The sequence below is a fragment of the Lissotriton helveticus genome, chromosome 1_1, assembly GCF_964261635.1.
Source record: "Lissotriton helveticus chromosome 1_1, aLisHel1.1, whole genome shotgun sequence".
In the NCBI taxonomy this organism is placed as follows: domain Eukaryota; kingdom Metazoa; phylum Chordata; class Amphibia; order Caudata; family Salamandridae; genus Lissotriton; species Lissotriton helveticus.
The window spans coordinates 1,138,410,595-1,138,436,965 of NC_136057.1; the positions used below are offsets into that span (position 1 = coordinate 1,138,410,595).

Here is a 26,371-nt window from a genome sequence, read left to right on the forward strand (position 1 = left end):
ACCGGAAGGCCATCAGGGAACAGCAGCCGAAACTTAGAGTCGAGACCGCTCCACATCCCATTCTGCATCAAATGTTTGATCCTGGTCTCGCACTTGTTGCTGGAGCCTATGGACCTGCTTCAGAGTCCGTTCTGTGTTGTACTTCTAGACTTCAGGTAAGCACAAACTACACAAGAATTTGAAGTAGTGTTCCACTCAATGCCGCTTGCACTCCCCTGAGCAAGTGAATGTGCGAAGTCCAGAGTCTCGATCCCGCTCTCTAAGTCTTCTGACTTCGGAGTCGAATCCGCAGCTGGTTCCCACACAATGCGTATTTCCAGGGCCCTTAACCATGCCACCTCATATCTAAAAGTTCTGCACAACTATGCTCTGCGGTTTTAGTTCCTTACCTCCTCCCTATGAAGCACCTTTGGGCCCCAAGGCGCAGAGAGGTTTCGACGTGCAATACTCACAGCAGGTTTGTTCTCGGCACCAGCTGGTTATTCTGGACACCTCTTTCCTCTGGCTCTTATTTCAACTCCACTTTCGGCACTAACAACCATACTGGGCCTGAGTATGTTAACCCTGATGCTGCCCACTCTGCCCAAAGAAGTGACCTCCATTGACCTCTCCAATGCTGGCTCGACGCCAGTCCGACTTCAACCAAAGTCATGCTCAAATTCCTACAGAGACACCCATTTATGCTCTTGACTTACCACGTACTTGCAACATTCTTTGGATTCCCTTTTTGGTATAGACTCTGATAACGATTGTGACTCGGTAATGAGTTTGCTAAGCCCTGTCAATATGACAACTGGTCTGAGGACTTGCAGGCGGCCAGTGGCCTAGACACCTCCCCAGACACAGCTCTTTTTTTTTTCTCCTGGGCCAGCCATAGAGAAAAATCTGTATCCTATGCCATGGTCATGCTCAGGTGGCCGAAGCCCTTTATTTCTAGCATGCCAACCTAGAGGTAAAAAGTAATATTCTTACCCAGGTCCTGTAGTCGGGCCCGGCTTTTTCTGAGACCCTCCTACCCTTGATCGATGCTCTAATGGACACCCTTTTGGGAACTTGGGCCATGTCCTGCTCTGGCCCCCCAGTTAATAGACAGATCGCCAGGCACCACCATCCTGCTCTAGGTGACTCTGCTTTCTTGTCTCAGCACCCTTCTCCAGAAAGCCTTATGGTACAGTCTTCCACTAGCCATTCCAATCCAAACACTTTTCCTACAACTCTACGATAGGGAGTCAAAATGAGTGGACACATTAATTAAACATTTCTTTCCATCCACTAGTTTATTCCTACGTCCTGTTAACACTTCCTGCTTTTTGGGTCGTTATAGTCATGCCTTTGGGATTTGGTGGCACACGTCCTTCCTGGTGTGCCGAAAGGTCTTTGCCCTGTACTGTCTCAGGCAATGAAAGATAGTTGTGATGTAGCCAATTTCGCAATTTGTTGTGGCGCCTACACCATTGTATCCATCAGGCATGCAACTGGCCCCAGTGTTGCCATCCGCTGACATCTGTGGCTGTGCTTAACTGGGTCCTCTGACGATGTCCAGTCCTCCTTGGACATGCCCTTTGATAGAAATCATAATGATAATCAACAGGAGAGTGAAACGACAGAAATAGACCTCAAGAATTCATGTGAGGGACTAACTGGGAAAAGAGAAGTGAGGAAAAAAGCACACAAAGTGATTGTTAAGAAGAACCCTCACTCACCAACCTAGTGGTGACATGCTTCATCATCGGGTTCCCACTGGAAGGACCTAGCGTCCCTCCAGTGTGCTACAACGCCTGGTTACAGCGGAGCTGGTTTTGTGTGTGTTGAAGTGATAGAGAAACCCAATTGTGCTAAGTGAGTGCAAAAAAAGGGGAATTAAAAAAGCGTAGTTGTGACTTTCAACTATTTTATTAATAGTCCAACCAACACTGGTTTAAAAACAGGTGATGAGTGGACTCATAGGTTTAATCTCAATTATCAGAGGCCCCTAGTCCTCAATCAAATTTGGTCAACATGTTTCAGCTTCTTGAGCCCGAGTCGCTCAGCATTCTTCAGGACCAGTAATGTAATCCTCCGGCGGTATGCACGCGCTAAGGTGCACCCAACCGAGAGGATATTAGTGTGAAAAAACATAAAAAGTGAGAAGTAAAAATGTATTACTTATACTCACGGCGAAAGCCGTTAGAGGCTAGCTCAGCTATTTTGCTGAGGTCACATACCTGTTGGGAGAAAAATTGTTTGTCAGGCAAAAACAAAGGGTGAACCAATTCAATATTAATTCGACCCTTTGTGGAAACAGTATCACATTATTCCCTTCACCACATTTCACCCATCCCAGTGGTTTAAAAGTGACAGATATGAAAAGGCTAGACCTATGTTTTCTGCTAGCATTCACAAACAATGTAGAAATATGTGTCACATAGGCCAATTAATTTGTGGCAAGCGTGAATTGTCAAATATCCACATTAGTAATTAACTATAGCAAGGGTAGGGTCCAGCATCTTTCGTAAAGCCGAACTGCACACCAGCTTGAAGATTAAATGAAAATGAAGCAAAAGCACTAATAAAAAACGCTTAAAAAACGGAATCTCAGTCCGACTCCATAGGTTGTTTTAAAAACCCATAGGAAGATAAAGGCTTCTCAACTAACTTACAGGAGGCGCCTGTAGATGCTCTACATGGGCAGACACGGCAGGGGGTTATCTTCACGCTGCGTTATCTGCAATGGTTACAAGAGAAAACAGACAAATCATCGAACAAGTTTTTTCGAGACGTCTAAGTAAAATATGCAAGTCAATAATTTTTCGAATCGTCGGTCTGAAAAACCGACCGATAGACTGTCAAGTAGAACACGGCAAACGTAACTACTTACTAGTAGGCAAGCGGCTCCCCTCCAGCTACCTAGCTTGTCACCGCCGCGGCCCGGATGAACAGAGGGCCGTGGCGCCGTAACTGGAAATAGCGTCGCGTCCGAGTCATGTGACTCGGACACGTGATAGGAAGTCAGTGTGTCTTTTGCTACGCCTTAAAGGGGCCGTGTATTTTTGTCCTTCGGTCACCCAACTTTATTAACACAGGTTACGAGTCGTTTCTGAAGAGCAGATGTTAAAGTTATTGTTAGTCCCTCACCCTCTAAACATATTAATATATATTTAGAAGGAGCTGTCCCAACAAAGATACAGATATTAGTGCGCCATTCCGGTCGCACTGCTCAATCTATTCAAAAGAAAAATCAACCTTAGTCACAGAATTAGGATTGTTAGGCTATTGGGGGTATTCTAATTTTTTAAGGTGTAATCAGTCAAGATAAGAAGCATAATCATAAAGACTACACTGGGAGTTCTGTTATTAGAAGAAAACTCAGCTATTTAAATTGTGTCTGTGAAATTATTAGCGGCAGAATATTTCGCCGATCTAGAGGAACATAGCTCAGTGCTCAAGGGAGTTAAAAGGACTGAGCAGTGCGACTGGAATGGCGCACTAATATCTGTATCCAATACAAGGGGTAAGAGAGTGAAAACTTATACCCTTACTCTCCTGTTGTTTGATTGTCTTTGATAGAAATCTCCTGCTGTGGTGAAAATTGCTGACTCTGCCCTTGAATGTTTCAAGGGGAGTAGTGTTCAATAGTCCAACCCGAGGAAATGGGGTGAATCCTCCTAGGCACGATCAAATACCCTAACGAGGGTGTGTATTGGTTATATTCCATAGTAAAGACACGTAGTCAGTAGATTCTTTCAATAGTTGTATTAAATAGACTTGGATTCAATAATTGTTTAATGTCAATTCGAATGTTATGCACTGTACGATGTATTACACATGATGCGTTTACATTCCAAAATCCATCCAATGCATTTCGGGCATTGTGCCCTTCATCAGGTATAATTCTATAATTGGATATAAAAATATAATGAGGAAACCATCCTATAACATAAATCAATGTATAGCGCTATCTAAAAGTGACTTTGAATGATCAATTGTATTATTAAAAATCGTGTATCTGAAAGCCTATTAAGATGTAATGAAGTCTGTCTATGAACTGTAACCAATGTTGCCAAGAAGGATTAAAGTGAATATACTAGTTCTATGTGCATTCATGAAAACAACCTCAGGATCTTGAATTTTTACCTCAAGCAGGAGAAATTCAAGATTTTGACCCTGGCTTAGGTTCTTCTGGCGCTGCAGCAGGAAGACTGGATGGTGGTGAACGATTTGCAGGATGCGTATTTTCACATTCCCATCCTGAAGTCGCATCGGAAGTATGTCCATTTTATGGTGGAATCTCAGCACTACCAGTTTGCAGCCTGTAAGTTCGGTCTTACATCTGCTCCAAGGGTCTTCATAAAGGTGATGGTGGTGGTAGCAGTGCATCTCAGGAGATAAGGGGTTTGTGTTATCCGGTATTGGGGTATCTTTCATAGATTCACATGCCTGAATCATTCCCCGTCGCCGAGGCGGTATATAAAAAAGCAGTGTCAAAAGTAAATTGCAGTAGTAGGCCCTATAAGAAAGGCCTGAGGCCTAGATTGTAGTAGCCTATCTACCTCATTATGCTAAAAAGCCAAAAGTCTTTGTTCCAACCAATCAGCTCACAGCACCCTCTAGAACCCTCTCTGCAGAGCCAGTTCTCCTCAGATTTTCACCGCACGTCGTGTGGAAGGGAGTCTCCCTGAATCTTTACTCAGTTTCTCCTCTACTTCAGGATGTCTGACAAAAAGGCTTTATTTAAACCTTGCAGAACATGTCAAAAGAAAAGGGTCCATGTTGATGACCAACATAAGGACTGCATTTATTGCCTTTATCCAAAACATGTGGCAAAAAATTGTAAGATCTGCCGCACCTTTCCTTCCAAGACCTTAAGGGATAGGGAGGCCAGAGTCCTCTTATGGCTCAAATCCTCTTCAACTGATGATGAAGACAGAGCTTCAACCTCAAGTAAGAGAGCTAGATCGCAGGAGGATTATCCAAGTGAGGGGAGAAAACATGGTAAAACCTCCCACTCCACTTCGGGCTCTTCACAGAGATCTTCATCTTCTCTCCCTGAAGCCCCAGCTCTCAAGGAATCTACAAAGAAAATTGTGAGTAAGACCTCTTCTGTCTCCTCACCTGTGACTACCATCTTATCTTCTGCTCCTTCGCTGACGGCTATGATTTCCACCACAGCCATCACCTATCCTATCCTGTCTACTGAGATCTCCATTGTGACTAAAAGAACCATCGTCGACGATCCGTCGACGACAGTCTCGTCATCGAAGAAGCACTCGACGACGAAGACACCGTCGAAGCCCCCGTCGACGAAGTCATCTACTGTACCGTCGATGAGCGTCTCGTCGACAAAGAAGCAAGGTCCATCGACGACGAGTCCGTCGACGGTGGTCCCGTCGACGTCGGTGGTCCTGTCGTCGACGCCTCCAGCAAGACCAATAGTTGTTGCTTCAGCAAAGCCTCCAACCACTATACAGGCTTTTTCTACGCCGCTTTCTCCTAAAACTTTTCAATTAATATCGTACCAGCGGCAAGAAGGTGCTTACATCTCGCCACTTACGCCCTCCCATCTCCTAGAGACTTATGCTCATGAAGAGGATGATGATTTTGAGGATGATGACAATGAAGGAGCTTTTGGACTAGCTCACCATCCTTCAGAATTGAACATTAATTACCAGAATGATGAGGAGGATGATGACTATTCTGATTGATACAACTGCCGTGTGGATTCCTCACCTTGTGAATATCCCCCTTGCGTCAGCAACGTTCGGAATTTTTTCTTCGTAGCACGCCGGCGTGGACGACGTCATAGGAGCACGGCATCGCGCGCGACTCCGTCTGACGTCACCGACTCCTTATTAGGCCCACGTCGGCGTGATGACGTCAGTTCCCTTTTTTCCGCGTCTCCGACGCTAACGGTTTTCAGGATCTTCTCGATACTTAGTATCTGGCTATTATTTAATCTTTACTGTTTCTCCTTTGCGATTTGTTTCTTCATCGAGGATGTCGTCGAGGAAGACAGGATTTAAACAATGTGGGTCTTGTGCCCGCATGATGTCAATCACCGACCCACATGGCGATTGTTTGTGGTGTCTGGGTTCAGACCACGACGTTAAGAACTGTCGATCTTGTTGTAAGATGAACCCAAAGGCGCTTCGAGAGCGTGAAGCAAAACTACTTCTCGCGAAGGTAAAGGGGAGAGATGCTGGGAGATCTTCGAGGTCGACGTCGAGACGCTCGAGATCGAAACAAAAGTCTTGATCGAAGTCGAGGTCGGCGTCGAGGTCCAGAGCGGAGTCGAGATCCAAAGCGAGGTCGAGGTCCAGAGAGAGATCAAGATCGAGATCGAAGTCAACTTCGGGTCACGCTTCGAGCTCCTCGAAGAGGAAGCACAAGAGGAGAAAGCACAGCTCAAAGCATCATTCGGAGAAGGAATCTTCAGATTCGAAGAAGAAGTCTCACAAACACCATAAGGACTTCGTTTCTTCTTCTCCTGTTCAGTCCATCGGAGGTTCCCCGACTCCGGAACCGGAACCGGATCCGGTATCTTTACATTCTTCTGGACATGAGGAAGAAGAGGAGGTAGTTCCTAAAACTCCAACTCCGATGGAGACTCCTGTGGACCAAGAGGGTCAGAATGAACCTGTGTCGGATCGACCTCCTTTAGAGCATCCGGTAGGTTCGTACCCTCCCTTTCCTGGTCCTGGTCAGGACCCCTCGCATTTTCTCAATGCGATGTTTGGAGTGTATTCCAGAGCGATGTACCCCACTGGAGCACCTGTTGGTCCCATGGGTCCATTATCATACAATTTGGGCATTCCTCAGTCGTACGCCCCAGCTCCATTTATGCCTTTTATGCCGGCGCCTCTTACACCTTGGCTCGGTACGGCACCACCGAGGTCTTCGACTCCGCATGCGGCTTCGCTGACTCCGGATCGACCTCGTAGTTTGGATCGAGGTTCCACACCTGTCCGTGAGTCTCGTCCTCCGGCTGCCCCGACTCCTCGCTCGACGTCGAATCCGGCTCTGTCGGAGTCGTTACCGAATCCGTCGACTTCGATTCGAATAGAGTGGTCGAGACGAAGGGCTCAGCGTCTTCTGGAAGAAAAGGGAGATGAAGATTCAGATGTGGAAGAGGGTGAACTTCTTGATCATGATGATGACTTTGAAGACCTACGTGATGCTAGTGGTCTGGAGCTCTCTCCTGAGTGGGGTTTACCTTCAGCTTCTGATGCTCCTTCTAGGGACGTGGCACCCTATCACGTCGTTATTAGGAAGGCTGCAGATCTTCTCAACTTGAAACTGCCCACGGTTGAGTACAAGCCCAACATACTTACTGAAGTTTTGCACTCTCCCTCTTCTATTGTTGAACCTACGTTACCGTTCACTGATGCCTTATCAGATCCAATAAAAGAGATCTGGAAGAGACCATTATCTGCTCCTGCGGTTTCAAGATCTATTGCAAGGCGCTACAGGGTGGCTCCTGGTGACCCTGAGTTTCTTTCTTCGCACCCCTCTCCTGAAAGTCTTGTAGTGCAGGCGGCATGTTCTAACAGGGCTGCAGGCTCTTTCCCTCAAGTGCCAGCGGACAAAGACTCAAAAAAGTTGGATCAGTCTGCAAAGAAGACTTTCTCTTCAGGGAGCATGGCTCTTAAATCCACTAATGCTACTTGTCTTTTAGGAAGATATGTCCATGCATTGATGGATTCTGTGAAGCAGTTATCATCTAAGCTTCCTGAGGAGGATAGAAAGAACTTCAATGAGGTGGTCTCAGACACTCAGGCTGCTGCACGCATGGTTATTCAGAGTGGCATGGACACGGTTGATTCTGTTGCCAGGATTATGGGCTCTTCTATTGCGACCAGGAGGGCCGCATGGTTAAAATCCTCTGATTTCTCTGCGGATGTGCAATCTACGTTGCTGGACTTGCCTTTTGAAGGAACTGGCCTTTTTGGTAAAAAAGCGGATGTCGCCTTGGAAAGGTTTAAAGATAGCCGTGCTACTGCAAGATCCTTGGGTCTCCAGATGAGAGGGTCGACAACTAGAAAGTTTAGAGGCTTTGGTAGATCCTCTTTTCGTCCCTTCAGACAAAGCCAACAACAACAGCAGCAACAGCAGAGCCCTCTGTATAAGTCCTATAGAGGTAGACAGAAGGGTCGTGGACGTGGGCGTCAAATCTCCTCTTCCTTCACTTCTTCCAACAATACCCAACCCCCACCCGCATCAGCAAAGCAGCCCTGGATCCACCATTCTGGATCATGTGGGGCCAGTAGGGGGTCGGCTTACTCCTTTTCTACGAGATTGGGAATCGGTTACATCAGATCTTTGGGTTCTCAATCTCGTGGAAAATGGGTATGCACTTCCCTTTCAGGAGTTCCCTCCCAATTACCCTCCTTGCCAAGGTTATTGTTCGGAGGACCACCTGCTGCTCCTGCAGGAAGAAGTCCTGGCTCTGTTCCGAAAGGGTGCAATAGAGGTGGTTCCAGAGCAGGAGAGGGGTCAAGGGTGCTACTCCCGGTATTTCTTGATACCCAAGAAGGATGGCAGGCTTCGGCCAATCCTGGATCTCAGGATTTTGAACCTCTATCTCAAACAGGAGAAGTTCAAAATGCTCACCCTTGCTCAGGTTCTTCAAGCGCTGATGGAAGAAGACTGGATGGTGTCGATCGACTTGCAGGATGCGTATTTTCACATCCCCATTCTGAAGTCGCACAGAAAGTATCTCCGTTTTACGGTGGGATCGCAGCACTACCAATTTGCGGTCCTTCCGTTTGGGCTTACTACTGTGCCTCGAGTTTTCACCAAGGTGATGGCAGTGGTGGCTGCGCATCTCAGGAGATCGGGGATACCTGTGTTCCCCTATCTGGACGACTGGCTGATCAAAGCGGAGTCGCCGGAGAAGGTGCTCCATCATCTGCAGGAGACAACTCAGTTGTTGCACAGGTTGGGTTTTTCGATCAATGTACCCAAGTCTCACCTGGTGCCCTCCCAGCGCAACCTGTTCATAGGTGCGGTACTGGACACTACTGTATGTCGTGCATTCCCTCCACCTCAAAGGATTCACGACATACAGGAGATGATTCCTTTATTCTACAATGGAGCGGTTGTTCCAGTCCTGAAGGTCCTTCATCTGCTCGGTCTGATGGCTTCTTGCATTCTGTTGGTCAGTCATGCACGCTGGCACATGAGGGCACTCCAGTGGTGCCTCCGCAGGCAGTGGTATCAACACAACGGAGATCTCAGGAAGTCAGTGAGGATCTCCAGAGAAGCTGCGGCGGATCTGTCTTGGTGGGGCGTGGAAGGCAATCTGTCTCAAGGAAAGCCTTTTCAACTGCCTCCATCAGTGGCCACAGTGATAACGGATGCATCCACTCTCGGGTGGGGTGCTCATCTGGGGGACCTGGAGGTCAGGGCCTTTGGTCTCCAGAAGAAAGGTTGCTTCACATCAACCTTCTGGATTTACGGGCGATACGTTTGGCGCTGAAGGCCTTCCTCCCTTCCCTTCGCGGTCAGTCGATTCAAGTCCTGACGGACAACACGACCGCGATGTGGTACATCAACAAGCAGGGAGGAGTAGGGTCGCAGTGTCTCTGCAGAGAGGCTCTGCGTCTCTGGTCCTGGGTTCAGGACCATCAGATTTGTCTGATGGCAAATCATCTGGCCGGGGTTCTGAACGTTCGTGCAGACAGTCTTAGTCGGCAGTTCTCTGCCGACCACGAGTGGAGGCTTCACCCGGAGGTGTTTCACAACATCTTTCAGATGTGGGGTGCTCCTCGGGTGGACCTGTTTGCCACTTGCGAGAATGCTCACTGCCCGTCATTCTGCACTCTCCAGTATCCGTTGCAAGGAGCCTTGGGGGACGCGTTTCAGTTGAGTTGGGGAAATCAACTCCTTTACGCGTTTCCTCCCATACCCTTGATTCCTCGGGTTCTGAGGAAGATTCGCCAAGACCGGGCCCAAGTCATATTGATCGCCCCGGATTGGCCAAGAAGGGTGTGGTACACAGACCTTCTCCACCTCTCCTCTCACCCGCCGCTCCGTCTCCCTCACAGGGCAGACCTCCTCTCTCAGATGGAGGGGCAGGTTCTACACCCCCACCTCCAGACATTACACCTTCATGCCTGGAGATTGAACGGGGCAACTTGAGTTCTTTTTCTCTCCCTCACGATGTGGTGGATGTCATTCTTTCTGCCAGGCGTGACACCACTAAGTCCATTTATTCCTATAGGTGGTCTAAATTTGTTTCTTGGTGCAGGGAGAAGGATGTTGACCCTTTGAAGGCTCATTTATCTGTCATTTTACAATTTGCTCTTTCTCTGGCGCAGCAAGGTTTTGCTGTGGTCACGGTCAAGGGGTATCTTTCGGCCTTATCGGCATTTCTCTGTTTGCCGTATCAGCCCTCTCTTTTTAAATCTCCGGTGGTTTTAAGGTTTTTGAGGGGTCTAACAAATATGTTCCCTCCTACTCCTTTTGTTGTTCCTCATTGGGATTTGAATCTTGTGCTGACCTTCTTAATGGGTTCTCCTTTTGAACCCTTGCACAAGTGTCCATTGAGGTTTCTTTCTTTTAAAACGATCTTCCTCGTTGCAATCACCTCGGCAAGGAGGGTAAGTGAGCTTCAGGCTCCTAGTTCCAAGCCCCCATTCCTGACCATTCATGCTAAAAGGATGCTTCTCAGGACCAGGGCTGCTTTTCTGCCTAAGGTGGTTACTCCCTTCCATCTTGGACAGTCCATTACCCTTCCTACCTTCTATCCTCCCCCTCACCCTTCTAAGGAGGAAGAGAGACTGCACCGTCTGGACCCTAAGAGGGCGGTGTCTTTCTATCTGGACAGGACTAAGGACTTCCGGGTTGACGACCAGCTGTTTGTTGGTTTTGCTGGCTGTCGGAAGGGCAGAGCGGTGCACAAGCGCACACTTTCCAGGTGGATAATCCTGTGCATCAAGATCTGCTACTCCCTTGCGGGTAAGGACCCTCCTGAGGGTATTAGAGCACATTCAACTAGAGCAAAGTCTGCAACATCTGCTTTCTCTAGAGGTGTACCTGTTGAGGACATTTGCAGAGCCGCGACTTGGGCCTCCCTCCACACTTTCGCGAAGCACTACTGCTTGGATACCGAGGTGAGGAGGGACGGCCACTTCGCGCGCTCTGTTCTCCAAGATTTCCTGGTATAGCAGAGTGGTCACCCTCCTCCGGGAGTGGGGACTGCTGTGGGACTCTATTCACAAGGTGAGGAATCCACACGGCAGATGTATCTATCAGAAGAACAAGTTACTTACCTTCGGTAACGCTTTTTCTGGTAGATACTATATCTGCCTGTGGATTCCTCACATGCCCACCCGCCTCCCCGTTGTCCACTCTGCTATACCTGGTTTTATTGTTTGTATATATTTTGGGTTTTGATACCTTTGCTATGCACTGTGTGCTATGATGGTTTGTATGTACTGTGTACATTGTATATATGCATATTTGCTGTCGTTGGTCCGTCCGTGTTCCTCGAAGGCACGGAAAAAAGGGCGGAACTGACGTCATCACGCCGACGTGGGCCTAATAAGGAGTCGGTGACGTCAGACGGAGTCGCGCGCGATGCCGTGCTCCTATGACGTCGTCCACGCCGGCGTGCTACGAAGAAAAAATTCCGAACGTTGCTGACGCAAGGGGGATATTCACAAGGTGAGGAATCCACAGGCAGATATAGTATCTACCAGAAAAAGCGTTACCGAAGGTAAGTAACTTGTTCTTCTGAACATTACTATCAGGAGGACATTGTAGTGCCTCATCAGACGGAATACCAAAGGCGATCTCGTCCTTCGGACTCCAGCCATCTGCCACCGAGCCTTATTCATGATTTACAGGCCATGCTGGCAGACTATAAACAACGTTTTCCGCCACAGCAGGTCGTGCCTCCACCCCAACCTGCAGTTCCGGTTCCTCAACCTGAGATTCTACCTCCTAGGTCTTCGGTAACGGAACCTCCACAACCTGATTTGCCTACTCAGACCCCGGATATTTCTTCGGATGAAGAAGTAGAGGAGGGCGAGTTACCAGAAAATTCTCCGTTAGATCCGTGGGATAGTTACGTTATTCCCATGCCGTCTCCACCAACTCCACAACCTTCAGACTCACCACCTGAAGACATAGATGGGTTCCACAATCTCATTCAGCGAGCTGCAACTAGATTTCAACTGCCGGTAACAGTGGAACAGACAGAATGTTTTCCTCCGATCCCGTTGATTCCACAAGTGTTGCGCAAAATGAAACAGGAGAGCTGCCATCTCCTCCTAATTGCTCCCAGATGGCCTTGTCAGTATTGGTTTCAGGAGCTCATGTTGCTATCGCTGGAACCTACAATCAAACTTCTCCCGGCTCCAACACTACTGTCACGCAACGGGGGTCAGGTACTTCACCCAGACCCTCAATCTCTGAAATTGCACGCATGGCTCCTAACTTCCTAGAATTTCAATATCTCCAAATTCCTCAGGATTGCCGGGACATCTTAAAGAAAGCACAAGCCCAGAGCACATCGAAGACTTATCGTCTCAAATGGAGGCGATTCTGCTCCTGGTGTACTTCAAATGCTTTACACCCTATTGAAGCTCCAGCAGAGAAAATTCTTCCTTATTTATTACATTTGGCTCGTTCTGGTCTTTCTTTCTCTTCGGTAAAGGTCCATCTAGCGGCTCTGTCCAGGTTCAGGAAGATGGCTGACATTCCCTCACTATGTTCTTCATCGCTGATAAAACAGTTCATGAGAGGTCTTTTCCGGACTTATCCTCCGATAAAACCTTCACCACCGGAATGGGAACTCAACACGGTCCTTTCACAACTGATGAAGCACCCGTTCGAGCCAATTCACAAAGCTGACCTCAAGTAGCTGACATGGAAGGTCGCTTTACTTTTAGCCCTAACTTCTGCCAGAAGAGTGGGAGAAATTCAGGCTTTCACTATTAAGGAACCTGTCTTACATTTCTCTCAAGAGTATGTCACTCTTCGAACGAATCCAACTTTCATACCCAAAGTGCCTTCCCAAATCTGACAACTCCGGCGGAAAGAACACTGCATTCTTTGGACATTAAACGATGCTTGAAGTTTTATCTTCAAAGAACAAAAAGCTTCAGGAAATCAGATCAGTTGTTCGTGGCTTATGGCCAAGCTACACTGGGGAAAGCGGTCACTAAAGCCACAATTTCCAGGTGGATAGCCTCCGCGATCCATTTTTGCCACGTCAAATCCAACCGCCCATTACAAAGAACTGTCAGGTCACATTCTACAAGATCTGTAGCAGCATTGTTTGCAGGAGTGATGCTAGAGAATATCTGCCATGCTGCGTCATGGAAGAATGTCCACCCGTTTACAAGACATTACTGCCTGCAATCAGCAAATCAACATGATGCGGCAGTTGGTCAAACGGTTTTACGTCACCTGTTTCAATAAGAACAAATTCAGGTAACCAATGTTTTATTCATCTTATCATGAGTCTATGCCTTTCAATATTTCTGTAAAGGTTAAAGATGTACATGTATTGCAGATAACTTGCTTCTTTTGTAGTGATATTACTTTTCCTGTTTATTATTATATGACTGCTCTATGGCATTTAGTCATGTTTTTCATTAGTAATGTATTTACTTCGCAATTGTTGGTTGTTAAACATGTATTTATGCGAGTGTATCGCAATAAGTCTCCCACCACCCGTAACCGACTTTTGTCTGGCATACTGCTTGCTATTCTGATTCAGGCATGTGAATCTATGAAAGATACCCCAATACTGGATAAGAAAACAAGTTACTTACCTGTAACTTCAGTTATCCAGTATTGGTATCTTTCATCGATTCACATGCACCCACTCTCCTCCCCGGAGAGTCAGTTCTCTAATTTTTGGGATACTCATTCCCACTTGTGCCAACGAAAATCTGAGGCGAACTGGCTCTGCAGAGACGGTTCTAGAGGGTGCTGTGAGCTGATTGGTTGGAACAACGACTTTGTTTTTTTTTAGCATAATGAGGTAGATTGGCTACTACAATCTAGGCCTCAGGCCTTTCTCATAGGGCCTACTACTGTAATTTACTTTTGGCACTGCTTTTTCATATACCGTGGGACTCCCGACTCAGCGACGGGGAATGATTCAGGCATGTGAATCTATGAAAGATACCAATACTGGATAACTCAAGTTACAAATAAGTAACTTGTTTTCTTTTTCCCTTTCTGGACGAGCAAGCAAAGTCACCAGAGATGTAACTGCGTCATCTGCAAGTAACGACACAGCTGTTGTTTGACTTGGGTTTTTCGATAAATGTACCCAAACCTCACCTGGTGCCCTCTCAGTGCACCCTGTTCATAGGGGCAGTACTGAGCACTACTGTGAGTCGTGCTTTCCTCCTGCCTCATAGAATTCTAGACATCAGGGCTGTGATTCCAATTTTTCAAGATGGAGCTGCTGTTACAGTGCTGAAGGTCCTATGCCTGCTCGGTCTGTTTGCTTTGTGCATACTGTTGGTCAACCATGCACCCTGGCACATGAGGGCACTTCAGTGGCGCCTCCACAGGCAGTGGTTTCAACACACGGAGATGTCAGGGGGGTGATCAGAATCTCCAGAGACCTGTCTCAAGGAAAGCCATTTCAACCTCCTTATTCGGTGGCCACAGTGATAACGGATGCCTCCACTCTAGGGTCGGGTGCTCCTCTGGGGCATCTGGAGGCCAAGGGCCTTTGGTCTCCAGAGAAAAGGTTGCTTCACATCAATCTTCTAGGATTGAGGGTGATATGTTTGACACTCAAGGCCTTTCTTCCCTGCCTTCGCCGTCAGTCAGTTCAGGTCCTGACGAACAACACTACCACGATGTGGTACGTAAACAAACAGGGACGTGTAGGGTTGTATCGTCCCTGCAGAGAGGCTCTGCGACTCTGGTCCTGGGCTCAGGATTATCAGATTTGTGTAGTTGCGAATCATCTGCCTAGATTGCTGAATGTGTGTGCGGACTGTCTCATTTGGCAATACTCAGCCGATAACAAGTTGCGTCTCCATGCAGGGTGGTCCATCACGTTTTCAGAATGTGGGGGTTTTCTCTGTTGGACCTGTTTGCCTCTCAGGAGAACGCACACTGCCCGTCGTTCTAAAGTCTCCAGTATCCAATGCGGGGAGCTTTGGGGGACGCATTTCTGTTAGATTGGGGCTCAGAGCATCTTTATGCGTTTGATTCCTCGAGTTCTGAGGAAGGTTCGCCAAGACCGGCCCAAGTCATATTGATCGCTCCTGATTGGCCATGAAGTGTGTGGTACACAGACCTCCTTTACCTCTTATTGCACCCTCCTCTCTGTCTCCCTCTCAGGGCAGACCTCCTCTCGCAGTCACAGGGGCAGGTTCTACACCCCAACCTCCAGAGGCTGCACCTTCATGCCTGGAGATTGAACGGGGCAACCTGAATTCTTTCTCTCTCCCGCCGGATGAGGTGGATGTTATTTTATCGGCCAGAAGACACTCCACCAAATCTGTCTATTCTGGTAGGGGAACAAGTTTGTAAAATGGTGTGGAGAGCAATCCGCTGATCTCTTACGAGCCCATTTATCTGATATTCTCAGTTTCTCACTTTCCTTAGCACAGCAGGGTTGTGCACTAGCTACGGTTAAAGGCTACTTGTCTGCCTTGTCGACTTTTCTCTGCGTACCAGACCAACCCTCTTTATTTAAATCTCTCATAGTCATGAGGCTCATTAAGGTTCTCACCAATACGTTACCTCCCACACCTATTTTCATGACTCTGTGGGATTTGAATGTAGTTCTTACTTTCTTGATGACATCTCTCTTTGAACCACTTCATAGTTGTCCCTTGGGATTGCGATCGTTTAAGACTATATTTCTGATTGCAATCACTTCTGCCCTGGAGGGTTAGTTAGCTGCAGGCCCTTAGCTCCAAGCCCCCATTTACCTCATTTCATGTGAATAAGATGTTTCTTAGGATCAGAGCTGCTTTCCTGCCTAAGGTGGTCACTCACTTCCACATAGGGCAATCTATCACTTTACCCACTTTCTATCCTCCCCCTCATCCTTCTAAGGAGGAGGAGAGACTTCACCACCTGGACCCTAAGAGGGCAGTCAGCTTCTACCAGGCCAGGACTAAGGACTTCAGTTTGGACGACCAACTCTTCATTGGATATATGGGCAAGATGAAGGACAAGGCTGTTCAAAAGAGAATGCTGTCCAGGTGGATCATTCTCTGCATCAAGATCTGCTATACCTTGGCCAAGAAGGAGTCTCCTGAAGGTATTCAAGCTTATGGCACCAGAGCTAAGTCTTCTTCTTCGGCTTTAGCTAGAGGTGTCTCTGTTGTAGATATCTGCAAGGTGGCAACTTGGGCCTCCCTCCACACTCAGGGGTGAGGAGCGACGGCCACTTTGCACATTTTTTGCTGCAAGATTTTTTGGTATAAGTAGACAGACACCCTCCTCTGACAGCCGAACTGCTTGGGCATTCAATTCAAAGGGTGAGGAATCCCCAGGCAGATGTATCCATCAGAAGAATAAGTTGCTTACCTTTGGTAATGCTTTTTCTGGTTGATACATTATCTGCCTTTGGATTCCTCACTGACCCACCTGCCTCCCCATTGCCTGCCTGTTTATACCGAAAAATAATTGACATGTAATTCATGTATTTTTTTTAGGAATATTTGAAATGATGTGATAGTTGCCACTAGGAAATGTCTATGTTTTAGAATTCTCAGTTTCTTTTTTGTTTTGTAAACTTGTAAAAATGTTGTCGGTTCACCCGTTCGCCTCGAAGGCATGCAAAAAATGGGTGGAACTGACGTCATCACGCCGACAAGGTCTTCTTATGGCTCCAATGATGTCACACAGAGTCATGTGCAATGCCTTCCACTGTGATGTCCTCATCTACGTGGGTGAGCTATGGAGAAAGGTTTCAGTTGAATGCTGCATAAGGGATAATTGAAAAGGTGAGGAATAAAAATGTGAGGAATCCACAGGCAGATACTGTATACACCAGCAAAAGTGTTACCGAAGGCAGGTAACTTGTTCGACTGGTGCATAGGGGTGGAAAGATATTTGTATGAAGGTATTGGGTGTTCAGGAAAGTTTTGGCAAAATTGGGGGATCTCCAAAATATACAGAGGATATTAATGATATTACTGTGTGTGGCATGCATCTAGAATCTATAAAAATATCTGTCTCTCTGCCCTTCTGCTATCCTATTGTGGAAAGGTTTAATTAGAGGTCTGGAATGTGGATGTGCCTTAACCTCCTGCGATTTGAATTGTCCTCCTTTACGATGTCTGCCTTCAAATAGGGAACAATTATATAATCCTTCTGTTCTTTATTAAAAATAATAAAAATTGTTTAAAACACAAATAAACTCTACGAAATGTGTCTCATATCTAAGATAGTATCTTTATACGTACAGTATTTTGACACCACAACAGAAAAAAGATCTACAGCTAATTCTTTTTTGCCTCCTACAGACCTTCAAAGTGTCCTTCGATGGATTGATGGGTGTGAGAATTTGCGTGAATTATCACTGAATGGGAATCCTCTTCTACAAGACGCAGACTGGAAGTAAGAAAAAAACTTGTATCTCATACAGTTAATGAAGAAGTGCTTTGGTCAGGCGTTTCCCCAATCCTTAAGTCGCAGCGACAACTTAGCTTTATCATGAATGGCATTGCACATATTTCTCGCCAACCAGCCAACTGGGTTCTCAGACTCTGACAGAAACTTGGCAACGCATGCTTCTTTTACTCTCCTCGGATGAGCGGTCCAGGACTAGGTCCAAGACGGTAAAGTGAAGATCGAGTCGAGGTACATTACAACACAAATATCACAGTTTCAATAAAGATGAGCTAGTTGATTTAAGTAAAAGAAGATCAACACGTTGCTATACATGTAAGCATAGTCAAAGTAATGACCAAATAATGAAAACCACACAAATTGAATAAGTAACAAAAATGATACAATGAAATACAGTTGTATCATAATGGGAGTCAAATCGTTCATGACGCATTTCGTTCATGGAGACCTGCATATGCTTCGAAATAATTAAAGCAAAACAAATTTCGTTTAGCACACGCAGGTCTCCATAAACGAAATCAGCCCCCAGCTCAGCAGCATCCCAAACTGCCCGGTAGCCAGTCCAGCCCTCACTGGAACCAAGCAGCCTAGGACCTGTTTTGGGGTTTCACCCCTCATCAGCCAGGGTAACCCAGATGTCTTGACTGGGGGTGACTATTTTGATTTGTTCTGCATTCCGTCCATCAATTGTTTGTCTTTTACTTTTGAAGTTGGAACGTGTATGATTAAGGAAAGAATCCATGTGAAACTGACTTTGTTTTTTACATCCTTGAAAGTGGTGTCAAAATGCGATGTGTTGGAAGTACAGTGAACAAGGTTAAGACTCAGATTCTACCACACATGAGGCCATCAAACATTAAGACAGAACATATCCAAAGGCCAAACATTTTTGGGAGGTGCATTAAGGAAATATAAATAGCCTGCAATATTATAGCATAAAACATATTTAAGGACACTCCTGAAAAGTCAATAGAGAACTGGAACTGAGATGTTGTGAATCCAAAATTATAATTTTATTAGGAACTGAAAAACCATGGGGGCACAGTCATGATGCAGAACTATAGATAGGTAAAGATTACAAATACTTGGGTATAATCTTCGATATGAAAGGCTCAGTCAAACAACAAAAGAAGGCGATCAGAAATAGAGGGATATCATTGGCTGTCGCATTAAAGAGCATCAAGAACAAAATAGCAGGCCCAAACCTAATCCCTCTGCTAGACATGTTACAAGCAAAATTACTGCCATCGATAACTTACGGCAGCGAAAGCATGAGAGGGAGAGATGAATCCACCTTAGATAAAGTAGTGTCCAAAACAATGCAAATACTTTTCAGTCTCCCATCGTATACTTCGCCAGCGCAACTAAGACTGGAGTTTGGCTTCAATAAACAACAAATTGCACGTAAGGGTGCCTACGTCAAATGCTGGCACAAAATAAAGGGAGCTGAGACAGGTACCTTGAACACTTACCTATGGAAAGAGCTGGAAAGGATGCAGGCCTGCCCTGCAATGGTCTATCTTCAAACATCAATAAATATACTTGTGCTAAAAGATCTCTGGGAAGCAAACAGTACTCCTAAATGCTTTAAGCGGCTCGTAAATAAAACTGTGAAGATACTATCCCTGGAAGAGGATAAATCCGCACTCACCAGTAGGGCCCATGGGTGGTTCGTGATCCAGAGCTACACCAGGTCTCTACCGCAGGCATACTTAGGCACAGGATTCTCACGGGCAGCAAAGGAATCCTTCTTACAGCTAAGTAATTCCAGCAAAAGAACATCTCCCCCCCATAGACACGTTCGGAATCCACCACAAACTGCAGACTTTGTGGGGACTTAAAAGAGGATGTCTTGCACTTACTATGCAGTTGTAAATCCCTTGAGAATGAACCAAGGCTACAACTAACACAGCTTTGGAACAAAAGACGTCTGCGAACCCGCCGTCAGGCATTGTTGCCATGCTTTGCGGAGGGAGACATTCAACTAGCCTGCAGATTAGTACGTTTCATGAAATCAGTAAATATAGCCCAAAACCCCCTTAGCCAGCACCCGAACTGAAAAAAATCATATGCCGGACTTATAACCCTTATTTGTAAAAGTCTTCCTCTTCTCAAATCCGTTAGTGAACTCGCACGGTACTGAAAGCATAAAAAGTAGAATTCGACGTCTGTCTTAAGGAAATATGGGTTTTTCATTTTTTTTAACCAACGAGCGTTTTAAAATGTTGAATAATTCTTTGTATACACTTAAACATTCACATACACATCAATAATGCAAATTTTGATAGATCTACACAATGATGTTATTGTAATGAAATGAGTTGTTTCTCTTTTTACGCACTTTGCAATACAAAACAGTTGCAGCATATTCTTTAAAAGAAAAAAACAGTATATAAAATTACACAGAAGTCCAAAATTTGCATTGTACTTTGGAACCTTGGAGACCTTCTTGGCGGTTAATGTTCCAACAGAGGGCCAGCTTAGGGTCGGCAGGTTTTTGATAGTTAGAGAACAGATGCTGACCCCAGAGATGGAGTGCCACTCTGCCGTAAAAGGGAGTGGTTTGAAACATTAATGGCTTCCAACTGTTTTAGCGCCTTTGTTACAAGTTTTGTTAATCCGATGTTCAGCTTCGTATTGCTCGAGTTTAGAGCTGCTATTATGGATTGGCGGCATGATCGAATTCCGAGCCTGTTCCATTCTTCACGCAGTAGAAAACGTCTGACGTTGAGCAATGCGGGACATAGACAAACTATGTGTTCCAGTTCTTCGCTGTGGTAGCCACACAGCCTACAGTGCGTGTAGTAATCTGGTCTGCGCCTTTCTGGCAGATTCATTAAAAAAGGCCATTCACCCATCCTTAGGGCCAAAAACTTTCTTTTAAAAAAAAGTGCAAATGTGCTTGATAAATGGGGGGGGGGTACAACCCCAGGTTTAAAATTTGTGATCACTGCCCAGGCGTGTTTCCTTTTTGACAGTATTGCCCTGTCTGAATGGAAGGACCACAGCCTGACACTCTTCTTAATGACTACTTTTAATGCCGACTGTGAGGGATTTGTTCCCCAGAATTCCTCAACACCGAATTGTTGTAAACTATGGTCCAAGTGGAGCCGATATTTGTTACTGGCTTGACTTTTCTGAATTTCTTGCCAAAGTCTGGCATCCAAAGAGCCCTCCCGGGCATGCGCAGTCGATTTCAAAACTTTATTAATGCCCCAGCCTCTGTCCCGTGGAGGTCGAGTATACCTAATTCAAGGCGAACTTGTGCAGGTGATGCTGACTTTGGCAGATGAAATGCACGTTTAAAAAATGTTTTTATTAATTTATTTAAGAGGGTATTTGTGGTGCCCATCATGATCTCTTGACCATACGTTAATGAATTGGTTATCTTGGCGTTCAACACCTTCAACAATGGGATTAAGCTGGGGCCAAGTAGTTTTTTGGATAGTTTTGTGGCGACAACCTCTAAAGCCAGAGCTTTGGTCCTCAGTACTTCTTTCTGTTTGACAAAAGAACTTCTAGAGTCAAGAAATATTCCCAGGTATTTATAGTGAGTTGTTGAGTCTATTTTTACCTTGTTGAAATACCACCCACCGCACCTTTTCTTTTGCTTCCCAAAGGAGATTGTTTTTGTTTTTGACAGATTCAACTCTAGGAAGTTGCTTTTAGTGTAGGGGAGCAGTTCATCAAGTAGCCTCTGTAGGCCTACTTTCGTGTGACTAAGCAACACCAGATCGTTGACGTATAAAAGGTTAGAAATACGTACCACATCTAGTTGGGGCGGGTGGCTGTTGACGCTGTCGAGAATTTATGAGAGATCCGATATGAATAAGTTAAAAAGGAGAGGTGCCAGCACGCAGCCTTGTTTTACCCCGCTTCTCGTCTCAATCTTCCTAGAGACATGAGAGCCTTCGCCCAGCTTGATTTTAATCCATGTTTTGCAATGGAGATGAGCTATCGCAAGTAGCAGAGACCGGGGTGCGCCCCACAACTTTAATTTTTGCCACAGTAGGTCCCGGGGCACTCGATCGAAAGCCGCTTTAAAATCTACAAAGCAGCAGTGCAGTTGGATTTGTTGGACTGACGCTTTCTCTATCAAAACGGATAGGGTTAGTAGGTTAGTTGTTGTACCAGAGTTGGCCACGAACCCAGTCTGATTGAAGGGGAGGCGCCTTGTTTCCTTGGTCCAGACCTGTAGCTCGTCCAACAGAATGCTGGCGTAGTATTTAGGCTCGACGTCTAAAAGTGCTATCATTCGGTAGTTGCTGGGGTCCTTTCTCTTCCCACCCTTATAAATGGGATGAATGATAGCACCTCTCCAGGACTTGGGGACAGTGTTGTTTAACCTTCAATAAGAAAACAGGGGGGTCAGATGAACTGACCAGAATTCAGCTTCCGATTTAAACAGGGCCTGGGGAGACCATTTGGTCCGGGTGCACCACCGGCTCTAGCTTTCTTAATTAAACATAGAATCTTGTGATTTAGTTCTTCCGAGGTCGCAGACGTCTCTGAGAGGGAAACGATGTTATTCACACAAACCGCATTTATGGGTGCCGGTGATAAACTTATAAATGAAGAGCTGGGGCCCGGCCGTGTTGGTTTCGTAGCTTCCAAGGCTAGCACCTTTGCGTTAGGAGTGCTAGAAGGGGTGGGGCAGTCGGCTTCCTTATCCTTACTCATGAAATGAGATGATAGATAGAGGGACCATTCCTCCGCGCTGATGGTTGCACTACCATAGCCGCATCGACCAAGCTGACCCCTATGTACAAGGCTCCAGAATTTCTTTGAGTTTGGATTTTTGCTTTCATTGAGGAGCTTCACCCAGAATTGATCCGTGGCTGCTTGTTTTTCCCTTTGTGCTGCGAACTTGAAAGCTGCTTGAGCTTGCTTGTAGTCTTTAAAAGCGGTTTTGTTACCTGGGCTCTTCCTGCATTTCCGAAGGGCACGATTTCTGCATAGTTTTAGCTTTTTTGTAGCTGTTGAAGTGTGTGGTCGAAATTCGAAGTGGTCAGTGCCCCTCTTAAGTGGGACTGTTTCTAATAGTTGGTTAATAAAGCTTGCCCAGGTGCAGACAGGCGAGAAATCAGTGGCGAGTGGTTGGGTTAACAATGTTCTACATTTTTCAATTACAAAGGGTGCCGCGTTGTCTGACCATTTCATCTTTTTTAAATTCTCCGTGTAGCAGTCTGCGTGTGTATGCACAAGCTCCTGGTGGCGCGGGATGTTGGCATGAATTGTTATAATCTGCGGCCGGTGATCGCTCTCGCCTTGTGGTGCAATACGAAAGCTCTTAATAAAAGGAAGAAGTTCCATGCTACCTAGGGAAAAATCCAGAAAGGAGAAGATTCGGCCATCGGTTCGGGTCCAGGCTGGAGGAGTGTTCGTGGGGAAGCGACCATTCAGTAGGGTATAGCCTACGCTGTCTAACTGGATAACTGCATACTCCCCCAGTTTTGATGGTCTGTTTCCTACAGGAGTTGACTTTGTTGCAAGATGTAATGGAGCCATAGAGAGGGCTGATTTTGGTTCATCGAGGAAATTACAGTGAAGGTTGGTGTTAAAATCTCCTGTAATTATGCTTGGTATACTGCCATATTCACTGAGCAAGTTGCAGGCGGTATTGGCCAGGCAATCCAGTTTTAATTTTTTCTCCATGCTACCTGGGGATATGTAAACGTTCAGAAGGAGGAGCTGGCTGTTGATCTCATAATTGCCCAAAAGGATTCCGGAGAGTCCGTTTTCCTCAAATTTTAGCTGCTTAATGGACAGGGAAAGTTTAGTTGACATGTAAATCGCCTAGCCGCCACTTGGCCTTCCAAATTTGGATTGTCGTGTTGCGAGAGATGCAAATTCAAGGTAGCCATCAATAGGAATGCGGTCTGTTGCCCAGGTTCCCTGCAGTAGAATAAGATCGCGTTCCCTTAGAAAACCAAGGGTGGCTGCTGATTGAATTTTGTGACCAAGGCCGTTTATGTTCCGGGAACATATTGACAGACCGAGGTTGGGGTTTTTTCAGTCATTCCGGCTCCTTACTAGGGCTCCAGAGAGCCATGACCAATCGACATTTTCAGGGTTTTGCTGGTTTATTGGGTACTACTGGGTTGCTATAGGAGAGCGACTTCTTGCTGACTTTAATACTGAAAAAGGGACCGAGCTGCCACTTGGGGGCTGGGTTTGGGTCTGGTTATTTTCCAAAATTGATGGATAAAGAGGGGCGCTAAACGTTGACATTGTTATGCCCCAATTTTTGAATTGTTTGGCTTTTGACTGAACTAGTTCTCGAATTGTTGAGGACCCAAGCGTTAATTCAGTTGTATTGCCCGTATTAGTACCAGTTGATGGAACTGTAGGTAACACAAGTCGGGAAATGATTTGAGCAGTCTTAGTATGTTCCCTCGGTTTAAAATGTCGTGGGGGCTTCTTGAATCATACTCTGGAGTTAGCGATAGTACGGTGCCTGAGTTAGAGGGAGGCTGAGCTGGAACTTCGTTGATCTTTAAAAGCTTTGATTTCTTTGGGTTAACAACCGGAACTTGCTTCATCGAACATGCAACTGCCAATAAGGAAGACGGATCACAGTTTCTAGTTGATGGGGATGAAGTGGAAAGACTTTTGATCATAGGCGCCAACTGTTGATCGCTTGAAGCGTTTGAAAAAATCTGGTAAACGGGTTCTTTAACTGCACATTGGACGTGGATGGGATTACCCACCTCTGTTGAACCTGAGGGGAAAGTCGTGGGAAATTTGGTTCCCAGTTGTTCTGTAACAGGATTAGACACGGCTAGTAGAGGTCGACTGAATCCAGGTGTTGCTTGCGCAAGGTGCTGTGAATGGGGCTGTTGGTCTTGGAAGGTGCCCTCTTGCTTGGTGTGGGAGAGTGAGCAGTCTCTCTGGGGAGTTGAGCTTTTTGCTGCAGAGCTCGAAGACAGATTTACTCCAGAGGTATGTAACGGCACACTTGCTTGGACTAAGTTGGCAGTGATGAGGCTACTATCATTTAAGGTTTTAGTTTCAATTGTATATTTGTTCCGACTCTTCCGTAGTCTTTTTCTTTCCCGTTTTGACAGCCTGTGTTTATTATTTTGTGGAACTAAATGGATGGGAGTTGATTTGCTGTCTACAGGTTCTATAGAGCGCAGGGAGGCGGATGAGAATTGGTCTTTAATAGTGGTGGGCCCCTTGCCGGTGTTAGGAGCTGGGGGCGGGAGGTCTGGTGACTCTGGCAATGGGAGTTTCTTTATTTCTGTTAGTACTGAGGAAAGAAATTGTGGTAGAGATGATAAGGAATCGATTATGGGGGAACAGCAGCACATCGACTGTACCAGTTGGACTTGAGATTGGGCTTTCGTAATGAGCTGATTGAGAGCCTCTAGTTTTTTGTCAATTCCTGCAGTATACACCGCTAGCATGTTCAAAAGGTGCACCTGCACGTCTATTTTGTCCGAGTGATAAGCTAGGGCTGCTGCCGAAGTTTGGAGAGTTTGCAATAACTGAAACCAGAGATCATTGAGGCCGCTGGACGGGCTTGCCTGAACGGCAGGTTTTTGAGGAGCTGATGAGAAAAATGAGAAATCCAGTGGGGAAAGAATAACATTCTCACCCAATCCCTTTGAATTGTCGGTTTGGTCACCTTGATGGGCCTTTTCCGAGTTGGAATTGTCAGATTGGAGGCGGAAATGAGACACAACTTCAGGGGTCAAAACCCTAGTGATCTTTTTTTGGCTGTCGGGCAGAGTTACAGATGGCAATTTTGATGTTAATGGGGAACACTGACTTAAATTCTGGACTGGGTCAGCGATTGGTGGACTGGCAACATTAAAAGAGGGGACTTGGGAGAGAATCAGTTCCAATTGAACTGAATTTTGATCAAAAGAGGGCTGTCCAGATGACTGAGACGGTTGGTTTCCTTCTGAGGCTTCTGCAGAGACCGTGCTTTGAGAGAACGTCTTTGCTGTAGAATATTGTAAAGAGGAACTTTCACCTTCATTAGCAACTGCATGAATCATAGGCTGAATCAAAATTTGGTTCGAAGATGCAATGGTTTTTGTTGGCTGGGTAATCTGAGGTGGGTCTGCTGTGCTGGGATTTCTCTTCGAGGGCGCCGATGGTGCTAGGCTCCTGAAGTAGTCTCTTAATGTAGATTGTTTAATCGTTGGAGTTGCTGTGCTGGGATTTCTCTTCGAGGGCGCCTATGGTGCTAGGCTCCTGAAGTAGTCTCTTAATGTAGATTGTTTAATCGTTGGAGTTGGGCTTGGGGGGGCTGTTGTGCCCGGTTTCAGTGCCTCTGTTCTCTGATGTTCCTGCGCTGCAGCCATCCAGTCAACTGCGGAATATGGTAGGTGTGCTTTGAAAGGTCGGTCTTGCACTGAAGACTGCAAGAGCTGGGGACAGGTTCTAAATCCGGGTCACGGCCAGTATGTAGACTCGTGAGCAGTAGTTGTGATTGTTCGGGGGTTGTGAAAATTCGACCAATCCTTCCAAATGACTCAGAGGTGTTTTTACTCCTACATTTTTTTTTCACAGACCTTGCTAGTACTTTCCTCACCCTTCCCGATCTCATACTTTAAAAGAAAAGAAAAAAAATCTTGCTGAGAGGGGCTGCAGCCGCCCTTCCTGGGGAATTTGGCTATGAGGGCGCTTAACGTAGGAAGATTGGAGAAACTGGGGTAGACAAGGTGCATTCGAGTGGTCTGAGACAAAAGAACGACTGGGAGCGAGAAGGGCACCAGAAATTGGTGTGACCCACTGGCTGTGAGCTGTTGGCTGAGGCAGTGAACTGTAAGCTGTGAGGTGTGGGCTCGAAGCTGAAAACTTGAGCTGAGCTAGA

The 26,371-nt window shown here is 46.2% G+C and overlaps 1 protein-coding gene across 1 annotated transcript in view; it reads left to right on the forward strand.

Annotated features, from left to right (window-relative positions):
* Positions 1-26,371, forward strand: part of LRRIQ1 (leucine rich repeats and IQ motif containing 1) — a 1,358,071-nt gene that overhangs the window by 650,355 nt on the left and 681,345 nt on the right. Inside the window, exon 13 of the mRNA XM_078678880.1 lies at positions 17,439-17,532. Within this exon, the coding sequence (XP_078535006.1) occupies positions 17,439-17,532 (94 nt within the window). The remainder of the gene's footprint in view (positions 1-17,438; positions 17,533-26,371) is intronic.